Here is a 22,447-nt window from a genome sequence, read left to right as displayed (position 1 = left end):
CCTTTTTTTTTTTTTTTAAGAAACATAACTTAAATTACCCGAGAGATGATTTAATATTAGGAAGCTCTTGTGATGATAAATTATTAGGTCTACCAGGAGGACTGCTGACATAATCCTCCCTAATCTTCCAACTAATAAAATACTATTATTTATGCAAATGTGACATCACCTAGTAATTTTTTTATTTTCTTATTCCTTATTCTAATTAGAAATGTCACTCACACATTTGCAAAGATAACATCGTCTCATTAGTTAGAAAGACCACATCAATAATCCTCATGGTAGATCTAATAATTTATTCTTTGTGATCCATCTCGCCTATAAATTTAGGAGTTATGAATTCGAGTAATAGTATACAAGAGTTGGGTTTAAATGAGGAAAGAGACAGTGATCACATGTGCAAGCCCTTTCTTTCATTCAAAATTTATAATAAAAAAAAAATTAAAAACATAACATTAGCACAAATAAATATTGTCCCGTTGGAATAGCAATTTAAATAAATATTGACGTGAAAACCAAAAACGACACAGCCGACTCGTCGTCTACAACAAAGGGAAAGCATCTTTAACTCCTCGCACAACGCTCCACGTTTCCAAACCCGATCAAATCCAACGGAGATATCGCAAACTTATTTATTCTCACTCAAAGCTCAGCTTTAGATCTCGGCCCCGCTCATCCGACGTGTCATGGCCGAAACCTCCACTTCTTCCACGTCAGCAATCGCCCTCTCTCTCTCTCTCTCTCTTATAATATCTTATTCGCATCTCTCAGCTTTTATAAGTTCGCCGTTTCTCAACCAATCACTCCAGTCAAGCCGATTCTTCATCAAAAAAATTTGTTCAAACTTTTTATAATTTTTTTTTTCTCTATTCAAACCCTAAAAGTTGTTTAAAGCTTCGAAGCTCTGGTTTTTTTTTTTTTTTTTTTTCCTATGTGAATCTCGGTGCTTGCTTGAAATTTCGAATTCTTTGACCGTTGTCGTTTAATCGATCTCTGATCAGAGTCACAGAGGTATAATTTCGTTTAAAGCATTTGAATTTTGTTTATATTTCTCAGTTTGAATTTCGACCGTTGGTGATTGGATCCAGCTCCAACTATATCACACTGTTTTTCTTTAATATTTTTTGGAAATGGAAAAAATCTTTTTTTTTTTTAATTTTTTAAGTTCTTATTTGTTTGAAAATTATATGATTTATTTATATATATATATATATATATATATATATAATTGAGAACTTGGTTGCTAAAAAAAGAAATGAAGTTCTATAAATTAAAAAGACAAAATTAACTATTTAAAATGATTTATATAAGTTTAAACCAAAGTATAAAGTTCAATTGCTGTTTTTCCTTGGTGAAATCTGAACTATATTTTTTGAAATTTGATATCTGTGCTTAATTAGGATCTGTTTGGTGAATGGGAAAATAAAGAAGGAAAAAAAAAAAAAAAATTTCTGGGACTCCTAGGTTTGATTCAGTTGAGTAAATAACATACTTTATACTTAGGTCTCTTAACATGAGCAGTTGACTTTTCCTACATTTTTTTTTTGAAACCAAGTTCATTTATCTATCTGAGATATTTAAGACTATAATGGAAAAGTTTGGAGTTTTGATCATTTTATGATGCTATGAGGGGTCCCGTAGGTGCAAAAAAAATTTAGTTGAAGATAATTTCGATAAACGAAATGTTTTGATTATTGATCAGTGTTGTATGTGCAAGAAAAGTGGGACTTCAGTTGAGTGTCTCTTGCTAGTAGCTTCATTGTTTGGTGGCAACTGGCAAGAGATATTTGGTCATTTGTGTTTTCATTATTTGTTAGTGTATCTTAGTTTATGCCGAAAACTATGACTCATATGCATGATTTTTGGTGAGGAAGATATTTATCAACACCAGAGTTAAAAAAAAAATATATGGAAGGGTGTTCCTTTGTGTGTATTGTGGACAATTTGGCGAGAGAGGAATGGTCAGATTTTTTGAAGATTTTGAGCATCTTCAACATGTTATCAAACAGATTTTTTGAGATCTTGACTGGATGGCTGCTTTGGGCAGCATCCCTTCATCGACATATATATATATATATATATAGATTAGAACTTTTAAGTTTTAGATTGTAATTGTTTAGGTGAAGTTTGATACATATCCTATTTATTCAAACTATCTTGTTTTATGAATAAAGATATTTTTAACATGAAAATATATATACTGAAAACCATAATGTTTTGAATTGTATGTACGTAATCTGCCTTTCCTGGGTCCCAAATGATAAAATATGTTGATAATTCCAATTCTTTTACACAATGTTTTTGTATCAGGATCCATGTTTGAGAAATTATTCAAACTAGAGGACAAATTTTAGGTTTAGAGCATGTGGTTAATCTGTTTTCTATTCTTTTTACTGTTAAAAAAACCAATGAGGGTTTGAAGGTTTCATGTTATTGTCAGACTAATATTAGAGAAATTGAGTTTGTGCAGCTTTGTATTAAAACGGTGTTTTTTTTTGGACTTATGCAGGATTTATTGAAGTGGGTTTGTTTGTAAAGGCTTGTATCTTGAAGACATCGGTATGTGCAAGCTCTCTTCAGGATTGGATGAGGGTTTTGCACTAACTCAATCTATTACATTCCTCATTATTAGCCTTTTTGAATCTGGTTGATGAGAATAGTTCAGATGAATAATAATGGTCCCAGGACCGAAGGGTTGATGAAAATAAAACACCATCTGCAAGATGAGCACAAGGAAATAAATAATGGGAGGATTGTAGGTGAGGGCCAAGGTCTATCAGAAGAGAATGAGTCACGGATTAATGAGGATGTTGATGATGGGCAGATGGAAGCAGTCCAAGACAAGGTGCAAACCCAGGTTGTCATGCAGAGCTCACAGCAACAGCACCAAAGGCCTCTGGTTCGCTGGGAGAGGTTTCTGCCTCTTAGGTCTCTTAAGGTTCTACTGGTGGAAAATGATGATTCAACTCGGCATGTTGTCAGCGCATTGCTTCGAAATTGTGGCTATGAAGGTAGGTTCTATATCTGTTCCCTTTATAAAATAAATAAAAAAGTTATGTTGAAGTTGAAACTTCAATATAATTTCACACTTACCAAAGAAAACCTCATGTTCTTCTTATGGTTAAGATGCTTTCTTGACCTATTGAAGTGGTTTATTATGTGTTTTATATTCTTTTCTTTTTTTTCTCTTTTTTAATGCTAGTTCTTGAACTTGGTATTCTTAAGATTATTTGTTCTCTTTCCCTCCTTTGGGGAATGAAATGCTTTTGGTAAGATTTATCCATTTTAAATGCAATATGCTTGGTGCATTGGTATCTGAAATTCTGAATATTGTCATTTATCTTGTGTATTGTGCATCCTATGCAAGCATGGTGTCCTTTTGGCTGTCACTTCTTAAACAAACCTAACAGTTAACCCAATCTTGGCAGTTACAGCAGCAGAAAATGGTCTACAAGCTTGGAAGATCTTAGAAGATTATACCACTCATGTTGATCTAATTTTGACTGAGGTAGTCATGCCTTGTTTATCAGGCATTGGCCTTTTAAGCAAGATAATGAGCCACAAAACTTGCAAGAATATTCCTGTGATTAGTGAGTGAATTTCTATTATCATTTCTTTTATGTAAAAGTAACATGATATTACCCCTCTTATTTTTAACCAATTGATACTTTTAACTGCTACACCTGGGTGAGTTTTATTTGCAGTGATGTCATCTTACGATTCCATGAATATAGTCTTTAAATGTCTGTCAAAGGGTGCGGTTGACTTTTTAGCAAAGCCGATTCGAAAGAATGAGCTAAAAAATCTTTGGCAGCATGTTTGGAGGAAATGTCACAGCGTGAGTTGCCATGGTTATTTCCATTTTATCTATGAAACTATATGATGGACCAATTGTTCACTTATACTTCAGGTTGGTTCATAACTATGCATTACATTGTCCCTGAGCACCTATTTGAACCATACCAACTAAAAAGAAGGCGTTGATTTTTCTTGTAGTCATGCCATTTGACCAAGTTTGACTTTTGGAGATATTTTTATCTACCTTTTCTGTTTTCACCATTTATACACCACTTAATTGATAATCACAAAAAAGTGCAGAATTTTCCTCTTCTGTTTTGCATTTATTATTCCTCTTTTCATCAGTGTAGTGGCAGTGGTAGTGGAAGTGAAAGTGCTGTACATACACGAACTTCCACAAAGTTGAAAAGTGGTGATGAGTTAGACAATGACACCGGCAGTAATGATGAAGATGATAATAGAAGCATTGGTTTGAATCTTAGGGATGGGAGTGATGATGGAAGTGGTACTCAGGTATTACTAACAATTTTTAAGTAGGGAGTAGTAACTCTTTGTTGTTTCAATTTTTGCCTCTTCTATACATTGATAGTTGGTGTTACTGACTTTTCTTTCTTATATTACGTGCACAACCTATCTGTATACCTTCTTATTTATTACAAAATTTTTAAATTTCATCAAGATGCTAATTTACTTGCATTTATAATTACCTATGGAAGATTTTTTTACTCTTTATAGTTTGTCATACCATATCTGATGGTAAAGTTCTAGCCTCAAGGACGTTTCTTTGAAGTTGCATTTAAGTTGGTTATAGTAACAACAACTTGTCTCTTTAATGTTGGCATGAATAATTTAAAATCATCAGAGAAGTACATAAGCTTGAAATCCAACTGAACTGATAACTATAGACAATAGATTTTATTAAAAGCACCAAAAAACCAAACTTATTCTCTTTATAGTTTGTCTAGCCATATCTGATAGTAAAGCAAACTTATTCCTCCCATACAAGTTTATATGAAGTATTATGCCTCGTATCTACATAATAATTCCGTGCACATAGAAGAAATGCATAGTGTACAGAATACTAAAAAGAAGAGAGAGAGAAGGGGGAAGAGGGGGGGGGGGGGTGGGGGGGGTGTGCTTATGCTAGCATCAGTAATTAGCATTAAGTGGGGGTACCCTGTACATGATAGTGTGTTAGCAGAATACCTTGCGCTGATTGGAGAGTAACATTGTTTGAGAGGGAAACAAGGGAGGACAATGATGGTGGTTTGTGGCAGGCCTCCACATTAGTAAGCTTCTTTTAGTGCACATGGTGAAGCAATCAAGGGACATGGATAGAAGTCCCCCATACATAATGAAGATGCATGTCTAGCTTGGTGAGCCCTTTCTCCAGTTATTAGGCTAAGACCCTGACTCCATCTCAAAGAAACCTTATTCAGCTGTTCCACATAGTAATCTTAGTACTACTATTGGGGAGCTCGAGACCATTGTCTTTCCTGGTGCCATGGAGAATGGGGAAGTTGTCAAGCTACCAACATCACAGAAATGCTTTCTTCATTAAGTTGTTGCTATTTCCATTACTATTAAAAAATTACCAAATATAACATCCAACAAGGATCAAGTCATTGGCTAACAGTTCCATTGTTGGGTCAATGGTTGTCTGGCTGGTTTTCAATAACAAATAATCTCCAATTCATGTGTTTGTCAATTGGACCCCAGGTCTGGTCTGCTTCTTTTTTTAATAATTATGATTTCTAGGTATTGTGGCAGTCTGTGTAGCAAAATATTGTTTTTCAACACTCGGCAATTGGCACGTGATAGATCAATGGTTGCCATAATGACATTTTTCAAAAACAACACTAGAATTTTGTCATCCAATGATAGCCAATACCAAACTAATGATTTAGCAGCCATGCATTAGTCTGTATTATGACGCCTCATTTGAAGCACCATAATACCTGATCATTATGATACTTGCAAACAAAGAGACTCCTTTGCATCTACACCATGGTGCAGCTTCTGGCCTACTCAAATTTACCTTTGCTTTCTGTTTATAAGGAATTCATTATCAGTCTTTTAAGGGAGCAATAAAAAAAATTAGTCATGGACTTAGGTTGGACCCAAATATATCCTAGTTTCAACCTCTTCTACTCAAATACTAAGAGAAGCAAAAGAATGCATCTTCCAATATTCCTTATGTATGCTTTCCTTATACCAGTTAGTTACGCTTGACAAGTAACCAAGGAGGGAGCACTATATTAAGTTTTTATCATATTTGGCACATCTCTTTCATAAAATGATCCATACCCTAGACATTTTTTGCCATTTTTCAAGTATTATATTCATGGGTTCAAGCACGATACTATTATTATTATTTTGCTAACAAGCACAGTACTATTATTTACTCCTTCACTGTAAATAATAATAATGATAATTCTTTTATAAGTAATAATTTCATTTTTTTTTTAAAAGGCACAATAAGGGGCGCAACTTGACTACAATGGATGTGTACAGTATACTAGAGAAACACCTAAAAACAAAAGTAACATCTAAAATAAAAAGACCAAAGAACTCCAGCAAATTTAAAAAGGAGATATAATGATTTTATCAAATATACATGTAAAATATTGGAATCCAAAAAATTCTTTCTATACAAGCACAAAATATCACCATTGGTCTGACTAGGACAAGCAGATGTCCAACTAGAACATGGATTGAAATGGTAAACGAAACATAATGACTTGATTTGAGGTCAAGGAAACCCATAACTGAGCAGAATTGCCCAAAAAAGGAGATTTGTTTTGCCAGGCATGATTAGTTGGGGTGAGGTATATTGAGTGTGAGCATATGATATATTCTTGTTTGTGTATGTAAACATGAAATACTTAATAGCTGTGATAGAAGCCTTATTATCCCAAAACAAAGCCAAATTTGAAATTTCTATACGCACCTTGCAGAGCTCTTGGACAAAAAGGGCAGTAGAAGTTGACAGCCCCCAACCAATGTCACCATGGGAACAGTTAGCCGATGCTCCTGATAGCACTTGTGCCCGGGTTATTCATTCAAGGCCAGAGGCATTTGGCAACAACTGGGTGCCTGTGGAGCATGAAGAGCATGATGATGAGTTTGGTATGCATGGCTTTGCTTCTAACAATAATATATTGACATCTAACTCTGCTATATCTTTACTTATTTTCCACTTTGTACTGCTTCATTTCAATTTAGCCAATGTTGTCGTGGGCAAAGACTTGAAGATCAGAGAACCAAGAATTCCAAATTTGCAGCTGGAAGACCCAAGTGCCAAGGGGTTGGCTAACTTAGCTGGCACTAATGAAGACAGAATTTCTGAAATAGATTCAAGGAAAGATGATGAGAATCTGCTGAAAGGACGAGTGGAGCTCCACAGTGAGAAACTAAATGGCGAATTGGAGGACAAAGCCTCTGATCTAACGGGTCTGACCACTAAAAGGACTGATCCTGAGATGGAAAGTATGGTCTTTAACATCCCAAATGGTACCTCCAAGGTATCCGACATGAAAGATAAGGCCATCTTTGACATTAAGGAAACACCTTCCCTTGAGCTCAGTTTAAAGAGGCTGAAAGATGTTGGAGATACTGGCAACAGTGCTCCTGACCGAAATGTTTTGAGACATTCAGACCTTTCAGCCTTCTCAAGGTATATAGACTTAAGATTACATCCATATTCTGACCTGACATCCTCCAAATTTGATGGGCATAACAATTTTCTTACTTGCAGGTACACCTCTGCATCTACTAATCAGGCTCCAACGGGGAATGTTGGTAGCTGTCCTCTTGGTAAGAGCTCAGAGGCAGCTAAAACCGAATCAAAGCAAATTTTTCAATCTAGCTCAAATAGTACACAACCCAATCAATGTTCCAATGGCAGTAGTAACAACAATGACATGGGCTCCACTACTAATAATGTTTCCACCAAACAAGTGCCATTTGATGACAAGTCACCACCCAAATCTGTGGTCAAATGTCTCCATCCCTCCTCTGCCTTCCAACCAGTGCAAAATAGCCATATTCCTCACTCTCAGTCAAGAATACAAGATAAGAAAGATGCTGCAATGACTAACATGATTTTGGCACAAACAAGGGGTCTCAACCAGCAGGTCCAAGTGCAGCACCACCATCATCATTACCACCATCACCACCACCATGTGCACAGCATGGCCCAGCAGGAGCTGGATAACCACGATGATCTGTCTTTGGAAAACAATGCAGATGCAGCTCCTCAATGTGGATCATCAAATTTGTTAAGTGCGTCCCTTGAAGGAAATGCTGGTAGTCACAGTTTGAACGGAAGTGCCTCAGGAAGCAACCACGGGAGCAATGGGCAGAATGGAAGCACTGCCACTTTATATGCTTCAGGAACAAATATGGAAAGTGATAATGGGATCGCTGGAAAAGGGGAAGCAAGTGGTATAATCGGATTTACAAACAGAAGTGAAATTGATCCAGACCGTGTTGCACTAAGAGAGGCTGCTTTAAACAAATTCCGCCAGAAGAGGAAAGAGAGATGCTTTGAGAAAAAGGTAACTGAAAGTGTGTTAAAACATTTGAGTAACATGGCCACTAGAGATTCATTAAATCATCCCTTGATATATAAATTTACTTTTAATGGAAAGTTTCCCATCATGAAGTATGTCTTAAAATCTTCAATAGTTTTCAATCTTGATGTTAGACACCCTGAAGTCATTAAATCACCGTTTCTATTCAAGACAAATGCTAAATCAATCTGAGCTATATTTCACCTTTTCAACGTACTTTTTGGCATTCATTTAGTATGATCACAGTCTACATTTTTTTTCCTTGGGTAATTGGTATGACCATAGTAAGATAAGTTGTTTCAATACTGAAAAGATTTGTATACTTGTTCCTGCATTCCCATTATGGAATCTTTACTCCTCTGATTTTGGAAGAGAAATGAAAGAACCATCTTCTTTATGTCTTCTTCTTTAGGTCCGATACCAGAGCAGGAAGAAACTGGCAGAACAGAGACCACGTGTTCGGGGGCAATTTGTTCGACAGGTGGTGCACGAAAACTAAAGCAAGCATACACATTGCTAACCCGATTTGTCCCTGATAGTACGTATAGAATCTTGTACATGTAATAGGCACTAGCTGTGTTCAGGAGAGGAAGCATTCAGATTTCATCTTGCTGGATGTGGGCATGTGGTGGAAAGTTACCATTGTGATCAAAGACCAAATGGATTGTGTGTGAGGACTCGACAGAAACACCTTACACCTTAGACTCTGTTTTATTGTTATGCACTAGTATGCTAGTATTAGTGCTACTCAAAAGGTGGTAGCCCTTGAAAGGGTAGACCTCCCCTAAAAAAACTCTTAAATTCGGTTTGCTGTTGTATTTTAAGACTTTTTTACATGAGTGGATGCTTGAAGACCTCTTATTTTTATGTAAACCTTTTTTGCTCTTATTTTGAAGCATTTCTGTTCTGATGTTCTTTGATTAAGTGGCGTTACATGGATGTGCAGCCAACCAAATGAAATTATCATTTGGGCAGCAGGGAAAAAGACCAAGGGTTGCCAGAAGCTTTGGTCATTCCTCATCACACAAGCAGGTTAGCTGTGAGTTTCAGATAAGCACAAATCAAAAGTTTTGAGTTCCCAAAGAGACATTAACCAACGGTTTTATGCAATCATAAATCACTAACTGTAATGATATCTGAACTGATAATTTCACAAACGGGCAGCAGTTTCAACTACTTATGCCATGGAAGGAGCTTCCACTTGCAGGCAGACCTGCATATGTGCCATGAGGATGAAATTTAATTTTTCTGTATCATGGCCACCAAATCCCTTGGCTCAAGTGGTTCATCCGGCTCTCCCCCCATGGGGAGGCTCAGATAAATCTGAGTTCTGTCGTCTCCTTAAAATTTTTGTATAGAAAAAAGAAATTCAGATTCTGGACCATGATTCATGATTCATGATTGAGCATGCTCATGAAGACATTTACTCAATTAGCCTTGAAACAAAAACAAGCATATAATATTCACAGGGGATTGTAGCTCAATTATATTCAATATTCATAGATTAATCAGATTACCAGAGAGAGAAAATAAGAAGCTAACCTCTGTGAGGCTCCAGCATCTGGGCTTCAGGCAGCTCCAGAATAAAGCACAATACAGGAAAACAAGGGGAAATTAAAAAAAAAGAAAAAAAGAAAAAAAAGAAAGAGGGTCCTTTTTTTGATAAACAAATTCTAACACACACAGAAGGAAAGGGAGTGTGACTATTGTATTGATTGCACAGCAGGGACTATTTTAATGGGAATAAAAAATTGACATATTATAGTATTTATGAGTAAGGAAAATGAAAAGAGCTGCACTTGATGACATGGGATGAAGCAATTGGCTTGGATACCATGAAAGTTGGTGGCTTCTTATACCAGTTATGACTTTTTTTTTTTTGGTAATAGCCAGTTAAGACTTATTATTCGCGGTTCATAAACAAAGGAAGCTGAGTGTACAGTATCCAAGATTAGATTAGAGGTCCCATTCCATGCATTATCCGAACCAACAAAACGTCCACGTGGCAGAAGTCAACACGAGCACAAAACGTTCGCCATTACTAGGTAGACAGTGTTTCACGTGTCATTATCAACTTGAAAAGTGCTCATCTTTTTCTTCTCATAATCATCAAATGTTAGTACGTATTATAAAAAAAAAAAAAAATGCAGCTCCAGAATAAAGCACAATACAGGAAAACAAGGGGAAATTAAAATATTAAAAAAAAAAAAAAAGGGTCCTTTTTTTGATAAACAAATTCTAACACACACAGAAGGAAAGGGAGTGTGACTATTGTATTGATTGCACAGCAGGGACTATTTTTAATGGGAATAAAAAATTGACATATTATAGTATTTATGAGTAAGGAAAATGAAAAGAGCTGCACTTGATGACATGGCATGAAGCAATTGGCTTGGATACCATGAAAGTTGGTGGCTTCTTATACCAGTTCTGACTTTTTTTTTTTTGGTAATAGCCAGTTAAGACTTATTATTCGCGGTTCATAAACAAAGGAAGCTGAGTGTACAGTATCCAAGATTAGATTAGAGGTCCCATTCCATGCATTATCCGAACCAACAAAACGTCCACGTGGCAGAAGTCAACACGAGCACAAAACGTTCGCCATTACTAGGTAGACAGTGTTTCACGTGTCATTATCAACTTGAAAAGTGCTCATCTTTTTCTTCTCATAATCATCAAATGTTAGGTACGTATTATAAATATAAAAAAAAAAAAAAATTTTGATTGCAAAATGCACTTCCGGATAATTTGCCAAAATATTTAGGGCAAGAGACTTTATTCAACTTGGTTAGGCATTGAAAACCCAGTGAATGTATAAATTAATTGCCAAAGTGCAAATATAAAATAAAGACAATCTCTTGTGGGAGCATGATCACTAATTATTCTTTACTTTGAGAACAAAAATTACATCCTCTCAAGTAATAATAGGTTATTGTCATTAAGTTTGTGATAAAATATATTATTCATATAAAAACAAAAATTGAATACTTTCATACCGCACATTTCATAGTCATATATTTATTCATATATTTCATAGTTTTTTTCTTTACTTTCTTTCTTTCTTTTTTTTCTTTTTTTCTTTTTTTGAGGCAGCTTCTCTTTACTCTTTGACATCACAGATTCACTCTACACTCATCATTCTTCTCATTTTGTAAACGCCTTTCCTTTTACTAAACCTTCTCTCCTTCCTCCTCTCACTTTTTCTCTAAAAAATTTTTGTACATCTAAAGAAGACCTTCAGCCAAACCATATCAGAGGTTTCACCGAGAATCAGTTCTAAAACCCAGTTCTATCACTTTGGGTTTGTCACTCACCTTCTTCATTATGTGGGCTCCACCACTTTATGCACAAATTTGAGTTTAAGACATGAGATATGCCCACCCAAGATATGGAACCAAACAAATATTTGGAGTGAAGGGAAAAGTAGAGATAGAGATATGAGTTCTGAAAATTGAGTTTGAGTTATAATAAGAAATGAGATATGGGAACTGAATTATTAGTGATGCTCAAACCAAACACCCCTAACTTTTACCTTTTATCTCAAGTGCTTAAAGCAAATTAAATTAGTTATTTTCAAATGGACACTTTTTTGTTGTGCTCGTTTATGAAGGTAGTAGGTCATATAATTAACCAGTTAGGCAGTCACTCACATATGGTGTGATTTCAACTTTGTCGGATGTCCAAATTCCTCGCCCCAAAGGCAAGTGAATGCTGTTAAAACTCAACATTATAATAAGTAGTTGGGTCCATTTGCTACTGTCATTGTAAAAGCTTATCGTGAGTCCTTGTATTTGAATTTGATTGGAAACTTGGGATTGATTCAATTCTGATACAAATACAAATACATGGTCTGCATATGAACTCGAATGCAATACACTCCGCAGGGTCTATAAAAGAGGAGAATTTATCTCTTGCAACTGACATACCAAGTCATCCCCATTAGCTATAAAAAACAGACAAGTGGATAACAGGTTATGTATCTAGTTTCCCTAAACTCATTTCTCCATCTTATCTTGACTTTCCCAACTAGATGGTGTCTCATCAAGTTTTGCTTCCAGGATAAAAATATTCAACACCGTTCTCCTTGACCCTGAAGTGAAAATTACATATCTTGTTTCTTGAGCTCCCCTGCCCATCCTGTATTTCCTTGTTTAAAACTGTCAACTGCAACAAAGAAATATAACAACTGATCAATTTGAGGCAAATATAAAATGGACACACAAACATAAAATATGCTCTACTTGTATGACTGGAGCGATTAGGTACAAACATGAAACATGTTATAATTCAGGTATGGCTTGCTATTTTACACCATCCCCCATATGTTAAAGATCAAATAGTCTTAAAGGATCTCCACATATATTAGCGGGTGCTCTTCCTGAATGTAATTCAGTTGAAGACAACAGAACTACTGAAGTTATAGGTAAAAGTTGGCAGTTAACCAGCCACTTCTTAGAAGTAGGCTGCTGTTAATTTTTATAAAAATATAATATATTATAGGTTAAAATAAAAGAATAAAGAAGAAAAACCAGCAGTAACATTGTGAGAGATATTATTTAAAAAAAAAAAGAGTGTAAAACAATGACTATGCAACATCTGGGGAAAAAACATAGCCCATGCATATTTTCCTTACAACTAGATATAAAATGTAATTTAATACACAGTAAAATTATGTAATGTGGTAAACAACCAGAATCTAAAAGTGAGTCCATGAGTACAAAAAAAATAATATGATCAACGTTAAGGTGAATGTCAACGAAGATGGGGACCAATATAAAGTTCTCTTTTTTCCTGTGCTAGTACTGTCTCCAGGCTATGGGACATCAAATGACCAACCATGACCATGGCTGAGAAACACCAGCATATATTAACGTTATTTGAACTTTGAAGCTCTCACATATTAACGTTATTTAAGGTCTCGCCTATGTAAGTCAATTGCACCATCTAGACTCACAAAACAGAACACCCTGAGAAACAACCAGTACAAATAAGAACAGAACACTTATATGGGGATACAAGAAGTTTCTATTTATACATTTTGGCTGTTCCATTACCAAATTCGGTAAAGCATTATATTAATAAACACACATGGACGCACACACACACATAACATAAAAGAAAATTTAGATAGAAATAACACAACTCTACCTGTCCATGCACATCTGTGGCCAAACCAGTGGCCAATGGTTCTGCCTTTATTAGAATATCTGCCAGGTACTCCATCTGTAAAATAAGTGCAGGTCTCTCTATGCTTGAATATATATCCTCATGGTTAAGGACAACTAAAGAACAACCCTGATACAAGAATAGAGCAAAAACACTATAAGAAGGCATGAGACTCAACAAAAGAACCATAAGTACCCAAAAAAAAGAAAAAGAAAAAAGAGTTAACAGTAGCCTCATGGTCTTACAAATGCCGATGTTAATGTGCGGCAGTAACGCAGAAAGTCTAAGACATAATTTGTAGCGCCATTAGCAGCCACCTCCATAAGAGAGAAATCATCTATAACAATGGTAATACACTTCTTGTTTTCTTGAAATGAGGTACTGACCACTTTTTCAATTTTCCCATACAAAGCAACAAGCCCATCGTTATTTCCTTCATCTCCATCTATTCATCAATTAACCAAAGAAAATTTCGCGTCATGGTTCAATCCAATCAAGTATCATTTATCTGTCTTTTATCATCCTCTGAAAGATCTTTTTCTATCATGATTTGTTAAAGCAATAAACTCAATTATTGCATAAAGCACAAAGGTGAAACAACTGGACCATGTGTGTATAGCAGACATATTCTTGAGTGCACAAAGTTTTTATAAACACATTGACATTTTTATTTTTGATAAGTAACACATTGACAATTTTTCTTGAGCGCACAATGTTCTATGTGCACATTCATTAATTGATTAAGAAGAAAAATAATAAAATAAAGTTTCTTGACCACGCCTAACAAATGGTAAGACCAAAAAGAACAAGAATGCTTGATGAACAGATCTTGAGCTGACATTTAGATTCCAACTTTTAAAAAAACCTGTATTTATTCTTCCCTTATTAAAGAGTTTGCATTTATGGGTTCCATCAGAAAAAAAGCAAAAAACATTGTAGCTTAGAAATGGCAAGAATCAATTACACCTAATTTCTCACCTGGAAACTCTGACATGAGCAAGTCAAGGAAAAAGAATCTGTTATTCTCTCTTTGGGCAGTTAAGTTGCAACCCTGTCATAACAATATACCTCAAAAAACAAAATATATAAATTGTATTTAATTTTTATATAACATATATTAAACTCTTTGAAAGTACTAATAAAATCAACCAATGAGCTAAATCTAAATAAAAGATATGAGGAGTAGAATGAGGAATGATTTCACAAGTGCAATTTTATATTTTAAAAGAAAGAAGAATTATCCGGGTACATTCTGCATGCTCGTTTTTAAAAGCTAAAACCGTCTTAGGGACATTTGATTAATCAATTCTAAAATTTGATTGCAGCAGCTAGCTCAACAAAATTTTAAACAAAAATATTCCCATAACTATAGTAGAAGTGAAACAAAACATTGTGACCAAACAGTCTATTAATAACTAAAATTCATTGGTACATGTATTCTTTTCCACCATTCTATTAAATGACACTATATACTATCTCCTTAACTGACATGTCGCTTTTTACTACTTCTACTTATCTTATTTTTCATTCCCTCACTTGACATTTGAAAAAACAAACAAACAAACAAAATTATTAGAAATGCAAAAGAATTGTAATCCTTCTAAATTCCTTGCCTTTTGGCTTAATTTATATAAACTATTCTATTTAAAACACACACACACAAACACAAACACAAAACACTTTCAGAGAATATAACAAACAGTAGAAGGAACAAAATTTCTCAAACAAGATTACACAAATTCAAGAATACTTGAAAACCCACAAAAGAAAATGAACATTATCAACGCCTTAATCACCAAAATCAAAGAATTGTGGTTAAAATAATTGAACTTGATTAATGCAATTTGCAAATGAGATAATTGAGAGAGAGAGAGTGTGTACGAGTTTTCTGAGAATGCGATCGTAGTGAGAGAAGGGCTGAGAGAAAGCGAGGAAGACAACGACGTCGTTAGAGGAGTGAGGGGAGAGAGCACGCTTGAGGAGGTGGTGGAGAACAAAAGCGCCGCTAGTCTCGACTCGGTCCTCCACGAGAACAACTCGGCTGCTTAGCGGCCAAGGCTTTGTCTTTTCTTCGTCCACAAGCCCTAGGGCTTCGTCTAGTAAGTTCGGGGCTCGCTGATCCATTCTCTGTTTTTTTTTTTTTTTTTTTTCTTTTGCTTCTCTGTGTGAGTGTCACTGCGTTTTTGTTAGCTTAGGAGAAGATGACGGCGTTGTTAGAGAATGTTAACCAATACCCTTTTTTTTTTTTTTTTTTTTAATGAAAGAATTTTGTATATTTGTACTTAACATTTATATTGTGTTTGTTTTGGGGGAATGGAATGGAAATACAATGAAATGAATTTTTTTTTTTTTTTTTTAAAAGGATGGGTTGTCAACTGGCCAAGACACGGATCTAACTAAACCATCTTACTCAAGGTGAACCGAATTGAAAATCGACTAATATAAATCATATAATAGTCAATTAGTTGATAAGCGGTCCTCAACTCTAAAATGTAAAAACCAATTAGGTTGGTTTCGAGTGGTAATTCTACTCTTATGCAATTCAACTTCAACCAATCCAATTGAAACCACCTTCAATGCCACCATTCTCTTCCTTTGAAGTTGCCATTCTCCTCATTCGATTTTTCCATATGGTAAGATCTCTATCAGATTCCAAAAGATTGTGACCAAATCTAAGGACATAACAATCAAATTTGACGAATAGAATGGATTGTAAGTGAGCATCGTTCCATTCATTTCTCTAAAATATAGAATATTCTTTTCACATATGGATTGTTTTATCAATTACCATAAAGTGGGTTTGAGGATTTTTTTTTTCATATAACTAGTTTGGAATTAAACTTTTCATAATTTTCACATATCCCAAAATGGTGATAGACAACATTTTTTTTTTTTTTAATCTTGATAATGAAATAAAATGTAATCCATTCATTCTAAAATGAAAAGAATGAAATTTTAAGAACATTAGGGTAGATTACCTAAGAACTCTAAATGATTTTAATTCTAAAAAAAAAATCGTAAAATAATTTAATGTAGGAAAACTCAGCTAATGATTGATACAAACTATTATTTTTGCCAAAAACCTTATAATTTAACTGGCACATCCTAGTATTTAATACCCCTAAAGCTCAAATCCCCATTCCATGTAATTATTGAATTAATANCATATCCCAAAATGGTGATAGACAACATTTTTTTTTTTAATCTTGATAATGAAATAAAATGTAATCCATTCATTCTAAAATGAAAAGAATGAAATTTTAAGAACATTAGGGTAGATTACCAAGAACTCTAAATGATTTTAATTCTAAAAAAAAAATCGTAAAATAATTTAATGTAGGAAAACTCAGCTAATGATTGATACAAACTATTATTTTTGCCAAAAACCTTATAATTTAACTGGCACATCCTAGTATTTAATACCCCTAAAGCTCAAATCCCCATTCCATGTAACTATTGAATTATTTGAAAGAAAAAAAAAAAAAAACATTATTATTTTCAGTAGCTAGGCTGAGTAATGGCATTAAATGTCTGGTCCGAGATTTTTTTGAATATGTTCTTAATGGTGAAGAAATGGAAAATAATTACTTCAAAATAAAAATTAAATAAAAAAAGCAAATAATAGTTCGCAGATCATTTGAAGGGCAGGAGCATTAGAGGATCTATAGCAGGTATTGTGCTGAATTTTTCAGAGGAGGAGTCAAGGAGTAGCCAATTTTAGAGCATGATTTAAAGTCGATTTTAAAATGCCAAACTCTTCAAAATGAAAATATAATGACAAAAACCATCCATGTGCCAACTGCCAAGAGCCTTTAAACGGGGTAAATTCTATATTTTATTTTGTGACACTACCTTCATTGCAGTTTTCATTAGTCATTACGAGTCATTTTCATTAACTTTAACATAATTTAATGATTGGCAAGTGCCAACAACATCTATTGGGAAACATTTTTTTTTGGGGGGGGGGGGGTGGGGCAGAGAATTTGTTCAACTCCATAACTTTCTCCTCCAATCTATATTTGGGTTTGTGTCAGGCCACAAGGTGTAAATTTTAAGGTGGAATGATCTCTGTCTTTAGTATTTTCCCGATCTGTGTTGTAAAATAAAATTACTGGAGGATACTCCCAATTTGTGCAGAGCTAGTCAAGAGGTTTCCTTTCTCCTCCACAAAGTGCTTATAGTAGTTTCTCAAAAAAAAAAAAAAAAAAAAGTGCTTATAGTATAATGATGCAGAATAAACCTTGGAGCATGTGTGTTTACACTGCCCTTGGGTGTCACGGGTTTGGCTAATTGCACTTTGGCTAATGAACTTTTCTAGATTGTCTAATATTGACATCATATAGTGGATTAATATAATCATTGATCCAAAGTCAAAACGTTGCAAGGAAAATCCTTCAATCCTTCTATAGCAGTAATGGGTAGAGATAATGTGGGGAGAAGCAAAAGTAGCCTTTGTGCAGTAAAACAAGCAGAAACATTAGGCTTCAAGAGGGTGATATTTGAAGGAGATGCTTGGAAGGTAGGGGAACTTTTAAGGAACAAAGGGTTTTCCCCTTATTGGTGAAATGTAAATTTGTAATGATATTGGAAGACATTCTTTCCTCTATACTTTTTTTTAATGACTTTTTTTTTGTTTTCTTTTGTGGAGATAGGGCAATGTCTAGATCCATCTTCGGGCCCAATGGGCTGCTTTTTAGAATTAGTATGGGCCAATCTCCATCTCTTGTCCCCCACTTTGGTGTCCCAAAGTACAAAGAGATGGTTCTAGGCTAATGTATGTTGATCATTTGTACCCATCTTTCTTTCCATAATATCCTATCTATTTATTTATTATTATTTTTAAAGGCGAAAACTCTATTTTGGTCCTTGTATTTTAGGATCACAATCAAATTGATCTCCACATTTTGGTAGCGATCAATTTGGTCCCTGTTATTTTCAATTTACAGTCAATTTAGTCCATACCGTTAACTTACTGACGGAAAATGTCTATGTGGTAAACAGATTGTAAAATTGGCACATCAAAGCTTATGTGGCCAATAAAATATTAATTAATTTTTTTAAATTAACATTTAAAAATGCCACATAAGCATTTGAATGATAAAAAATTCCACATCATAAAAAAAAGCTAAAAGAAAAAAAAAACTTAAAAACACAAAAATTAAATAATAAAAAAATCATCAGAGTCATCAAAGGGCCAAAAAAATAACCTTAAAATTAAAATGAATTAACTTAATCTTTAATCTTCAAACAAGAAGAACACGAAATATAAAAAATCAAATAGGAAGAACAAAATTTGTAATCTTGAACCCTTTCATCAAAATTTTCTATCTAAATATAGAATGTCTATACAAATTATTCCAAAAATAAAATCAAGTTAAACCAAAAATTTCTCTTTCACACAAATATGATTCAACTAAATACATATTCAAACTTGTACAGCCTATACATATTCAAATAGAGAAAAGAAGGAAAAAAAAAGCCAGCATTTGCGATAACCCGCATCTTACTCCCCTAATTCCCTAAACATTCATCTTAGAATTCTCAGCAAATTTAGAAAATCGTAACAGGTGAAAGGGAAACAATAACCCAGATTTGGGCAGAGGAGACAGAGCTTGGAGTCACTCGTCCATGGCAGATCGGCGATCTCTACCATGACAAATGAGGTTGGCTATGACGTGTGTTGAGGTCCAAAATTTCACAACAAAGCCCATTCCATAAAAAATAAAGAAGGCCCAATTCGTGCAGCAAGAAGAATCGACATCAAGGCCCTATGTATGTTCAGATTTTTAGCAAAAAAGGCCATTAAAAAGTCTAGCAAATTCCAGTGAAAGAACTGGGCCGGGATCCCCAGAGGCTTGGGATCCTCGGGACGCACAACATGCTCTAAGTAAGATTGAAATGGCTCAAAACATAAAGGATGAAGGACAAACAGGTCTCAAGCACCCAGTCATGTGTCCAAAAGTGTAAAGCAAACATTCATGAACAAAAGAGCTGCACCTCAAGGAACCAAGAATGAGAAAACCATAAGTAGAAGTGGCTGGAGAGGAGCTTTCAACCCAGCAGTAAAAGATTTCGATTGTTTGGAAAAAATGACAAGGATGGAAGGCAGCCAAAAGCTGAAAAAGTGAAGAGGGCCAAAATAGCTAGGATCAGCAACCTGAGAGGACCTTGGAATAGAACGTTAACTAAGGGCTTTTAGCTTGGTCGGACCAAAAGGAAGAAATTATGAGAAAAAAGGAAAGGACCAACCCTAGGTAACTGACACAGTACGAGCTCTGAGGAGCAAAAGAGAGAAATCGCTAGTACCCTAGAGCCCTAGAGTCGCACTATAAAAGGAAGAGAAAACCCATGATGAGGGACATTCATTCATCACCATTTTGATCTGAGAAAAGATATCATAACAGAGCCATAGAAAGAACTCTGTAAAACCCAAAGAAAAACAGAGGACTGTCTCCCGGTATTCTAGAAAATAGCCATTATAGCACATACTTAGATTCGAAAGGATTCAAACTTTACAAGTCTTAGAGGTTTGAATAGCCATCAAAGTCTGCAATTTTTGAGTAAATTTGAATCTTATATCATGTCTTTGTGAGCACACTATAACCCACAATCAAGAAAAATAATGAAATACCTCATATTGATTTGAGGATCTCTAACAATTATTTGGTGTATTTCTTTATTACATTGCCTTCATTTACTGTTTCTTGCTAAAATCCTTCTCACCTAACTATCTTGGAAGGCAAAGCCCAAGCAAAGCCACTCGGACTTAAGTTCCAAATCCCACAAGTCTTATGCAAAAGCACTAAGTCTGTGAGAACTGGGGCCAGGATCCTTGTGGCTAAATCATTCTCATAAAATTCATTTATATATATGTATATGTATTAAAATGTATATCCTAATCTAAGAAACTAACAATTATTTGAAGATATGTGTATTGTATAGTGTGTTTTATGTAGCACCTATAGAGGTAAAGTAAAAGGACAAAACTCTATTGCATAATAAACATGGAGAAAGATCATATGGTTGAGAGAACTAGCATTCTGGGTTCTTACAGGCCTAGTACACCCTGAGATCCCATGACAGTACGCCCCGGGGTACCAAGTAAAGGAACTCTTTTAAATGTTTATACAATAAAAGATAAGCCTTAAATATTCTATTTCAATTTCTTTCTCATTGAGAATATTATGAATACTTATTTTACTTATTTCGTAAGCATAAATGGTCATTTTATGACACTAAAACACTTATAATAGTATTTTATTGCTTAGGAGGAATCGCATTTTTGCTTTGAGGAGATTTATGTGACTTGCGCACAACTTGGTTCGTAATCAGCCCAAATTTAACTACGGTGAACCAAGCCTAGTCCACCAAACAACAAATATTCGGCCTAGGATCCTTGGGCTGGTGTCCTAAAGAAAAAAGGCACTCTCACAACGTGGATGGCAGCGACACAGCTGTTTGGATCTTGGGTTAACTGATCTAGGCATTGCTAGCCGGGTTGAGAATTGTGACTTGATGGGTTTACTTGTAGCTCGGTTGACTCGTGGTGGAGTGGTTGTCGGCGGTGCTAGGATTTGGGATTTTTGTAGGATTTGAATTCTCAAAGATTTTACATTTACCCACAAAGCTACATGCACTAAGTTTGAGAAAATAGGTGCCGGGTTAATTTTAACTCTATGTTTTTTATTTTTTAATGTGTTCGATGAATTTTTAAAAAACGTTTTGGTGTTTTTTTTTTGACGTGAAGTTTTTGATCATTCAAATGCTTATGTGGCATTTTTAAATGTTAATTTAAATTTTTTATTAATATTTTATTGGTGACATAAGCTTTAATGTGCCAACCAAGCAATCCGTTTGCCACATAAATATTTTTCGTCAATAAGTTAACAGTAGAGACCAAATTGACTGCATATTGAAAATAACAAGGACCAAATTGATTGCTACCAAAATATAGAGACTAAATTGATTGTGACCCCAAAATGTAGGGACCAAAATAGTGTTTTGGCCATTTTTAAAAGTAAAAGGCCATTGATCCAATTTATTGAAACTGGTTGCTACATTACAACTTAGAAGCTTGCATAGAGCAATCACACACTTGTCAAAAACTAAAAACATGTTCCCAATAGTCTTTATTTTAGGTAAAATACAGCCAACACCCTGAGGTTTGGCCTAATATTAGCTAGGTTCAAGATTTTTCAAAATTAATCAATTTGGTCCCTAATTACGGTGAGAATGAAGAAAAAATGAGTAACCATTTAGAAATCAAGTTGAGTTTAGGGACCGAATTAATTAGTTTTGAAAAGTTTTGTACTTAACTGCTATTAGCCAAAATATCAAGAGGGTTAACTTGTATTTTATTTTATTTTTAATTCATTTCTGTTTTTTTAAAATAATAATAATAATAATAATAAATAAATAAATAAATAAATAAATAATGTTCCAATAATTAGTAGGGACTAGGTAGTAGGGAGAACCTAACCTAGGACTAGGAGACCATAAAACTGCCCCCAAATTCTACAAAATAGAGCCGCCTCCACTTGGCACCAGCTGCACTTCCACACACACATTTGTCTTTAAGCGGCCAAGGTAACTTTATAAATGCTACAGCAACAGAACCGACACAGAATACCTATTATACAAAGGGGAATGATTGGGTTCAATGTTCAATTGCACTGAATTCATTGAGATTATAATACGTGTTTACATTTAAATATATACTATCATTTTAATGAATTTAGTGCACTATATACACTAGACCTAATCTTTAATCTTATAAAAAGCAGCGACAGTCAAGATATTTTCAAACTTCACACAAATTCTATTGGCTTCTTTTTTGTTTTTTTGGTAAACTCTTAGCTAAGCTACATTCCCATCAATCCGTGGGCTCACCCACACTTTTTATCTTGATG

General features: G+C 34.7%; 2 protein-coding genes and 1 long non-coding RNA gene across 4 annotated transcripts; 1 reads left to right on the top strand and 2 right to left on the bottom strand.

Annotated features, from left to right (window-relative positions):
• The first annotated feature begins 773 nt into the window (after positions 1-773).
• Positions 774-9,260, top strand: LOC112015800 (two-component response regulator-like PRR37). The gene is made up of 9 exons (XM_024048235.2): positions 774-1,011; positions 2,510-3,011; positions 3,429-3,590; positions 3,705-3,838; positions 4,144-4,311; positions 6,756-6,927; positions 7,024-7,474; positions 7,556-8,357; positions 8,785-9,260. The coding sequence occupies exons 2-9, from the start codon at positions 2,651-2,653 to the stop codon at positions 8,869-8,871; spliced, it is 2,337 nt and encodes a 778-aa protein (XP_023904003.2). The 5' UTR covers positions 774-1,011; positions 2,510-2,650; the 3' UTR covers positions 8,872-9,260.
• LOC112015801 (uncharacterized) lies at positions 4,712-6,862 on the bottom strand. Its single transcript, XR_002883259.2, has 2 exons — positions 6,749-6,862; positions 4,712-5,294 (listed from the first exon to the last, which is right to left on the bottom strand). It is a non-coding gene; the product is annotated as an uncharacterized LOC112015801 (long non-coding RNA).
• A 2,869-nt stretch (positions 9,261-12,129) lies between the features above and the next one.
• On the bottom strand, positions 12,130-15,771 carry LOC112015831 (elongator complex protein 6). 2 transcript variants are annotated; one of them, XM_024048276.2, is made up of 5 exons: positions 15,420-15,771; positions 14,505-14,589; positions 13,784-13,983; positions 13,521-13,667; positions 12,130-12,536 (listed from the first exon to the last, which is right to left on the bottom strand). In XM_024048276.2, exons 1-5 carry the CDS (start codon positions 15,660-15,662, stop codon positions 12,414-12,416), a joined length of 798 nt encoding a protein of 265 aa, XP_023904044.1. In that variant the 5' UTR covers positions 15,663-15,771; the 3' UTR covers positions 12,130-12,413. The 2 variants fall into 2 exon arrangements, with proteins under 2 accessions (XP_023904044.1, XP_023904045.1); XM_024048277.2 differs by having other exon boundaries at positions 14,517-14,589; positions 15,420-15,767.
• Between the last annotated feature and the right edge of the window lie 6,676 nt (positions 15,772-22,447).

The sequence above is a fragment of the Quercus suber genome, unplaced genomic scaffold, assembly GCF_002906115.3.
Source record: "Quercus suber isolate HL8 unplaced genomic scaffold, Cork oak 2.0 scaffold_694, whole genome shotgun sequence".
In the NCBI taxonomy this organism is placed as follows: domain Eukaryota; kingdom Viridiplantae; phylum Streptophyta; class Magnoliopsida; order Fagales; family Fagaceae; genus Quercus; species Quercus suber.
Note: the sequence above shows the minus strand (reverse complement) of the source record. Positions and strands in the feature narration are given on the sequence as shown.

Excerpts from the sequence above, each read along its gene's own strand:
- LOC112015831 (XM_024048276.2), bottom strand. The coding sequence starts at position 15,662 with ATGGATCAGCGAGCCCCGAACTTACTAGACGAAGCCCTAGGGCTTGTG. Across the intron at positions 13,984-14,504 it reads GTTTCCAGGTGAGAAATTAG|ATGGAGATGAAGGAAATAAC; the intron begins GTGTAATTGATT and ends ATTGATGAATAG. Across the intron at positions 13,668-13,783 it reads GCACATTAACATCGGCATTT|GGTTGTTCTTTAGTTGTCCT; the intron begins GTAAGACCATGA and ends TTCTTGTATCAG.
- LOC112015800 (XM_024048235.2), top strand. The coding sequence starts at position 2,651 with ATGAGAATAGTTCAGATGAATAATAATGGTCCCAGGACCGAAGGGTTG. Across the intron at positions 3,839-4,143 it reads TTTGGAGGAAATGTCACAGC|TGTAGTGGCAGTGGTAGTGG; the intron begins GTGAGTTGCCAT and ends TCTTTTCATCAG. Across the intron at positions 7,475-7,555 it reads GACCTTTCAGCCTTCTCAAG|GTACACCTCTGCATCTACTA; the intron begins GTATATAGACTT and ends TCTTACTTGCAG.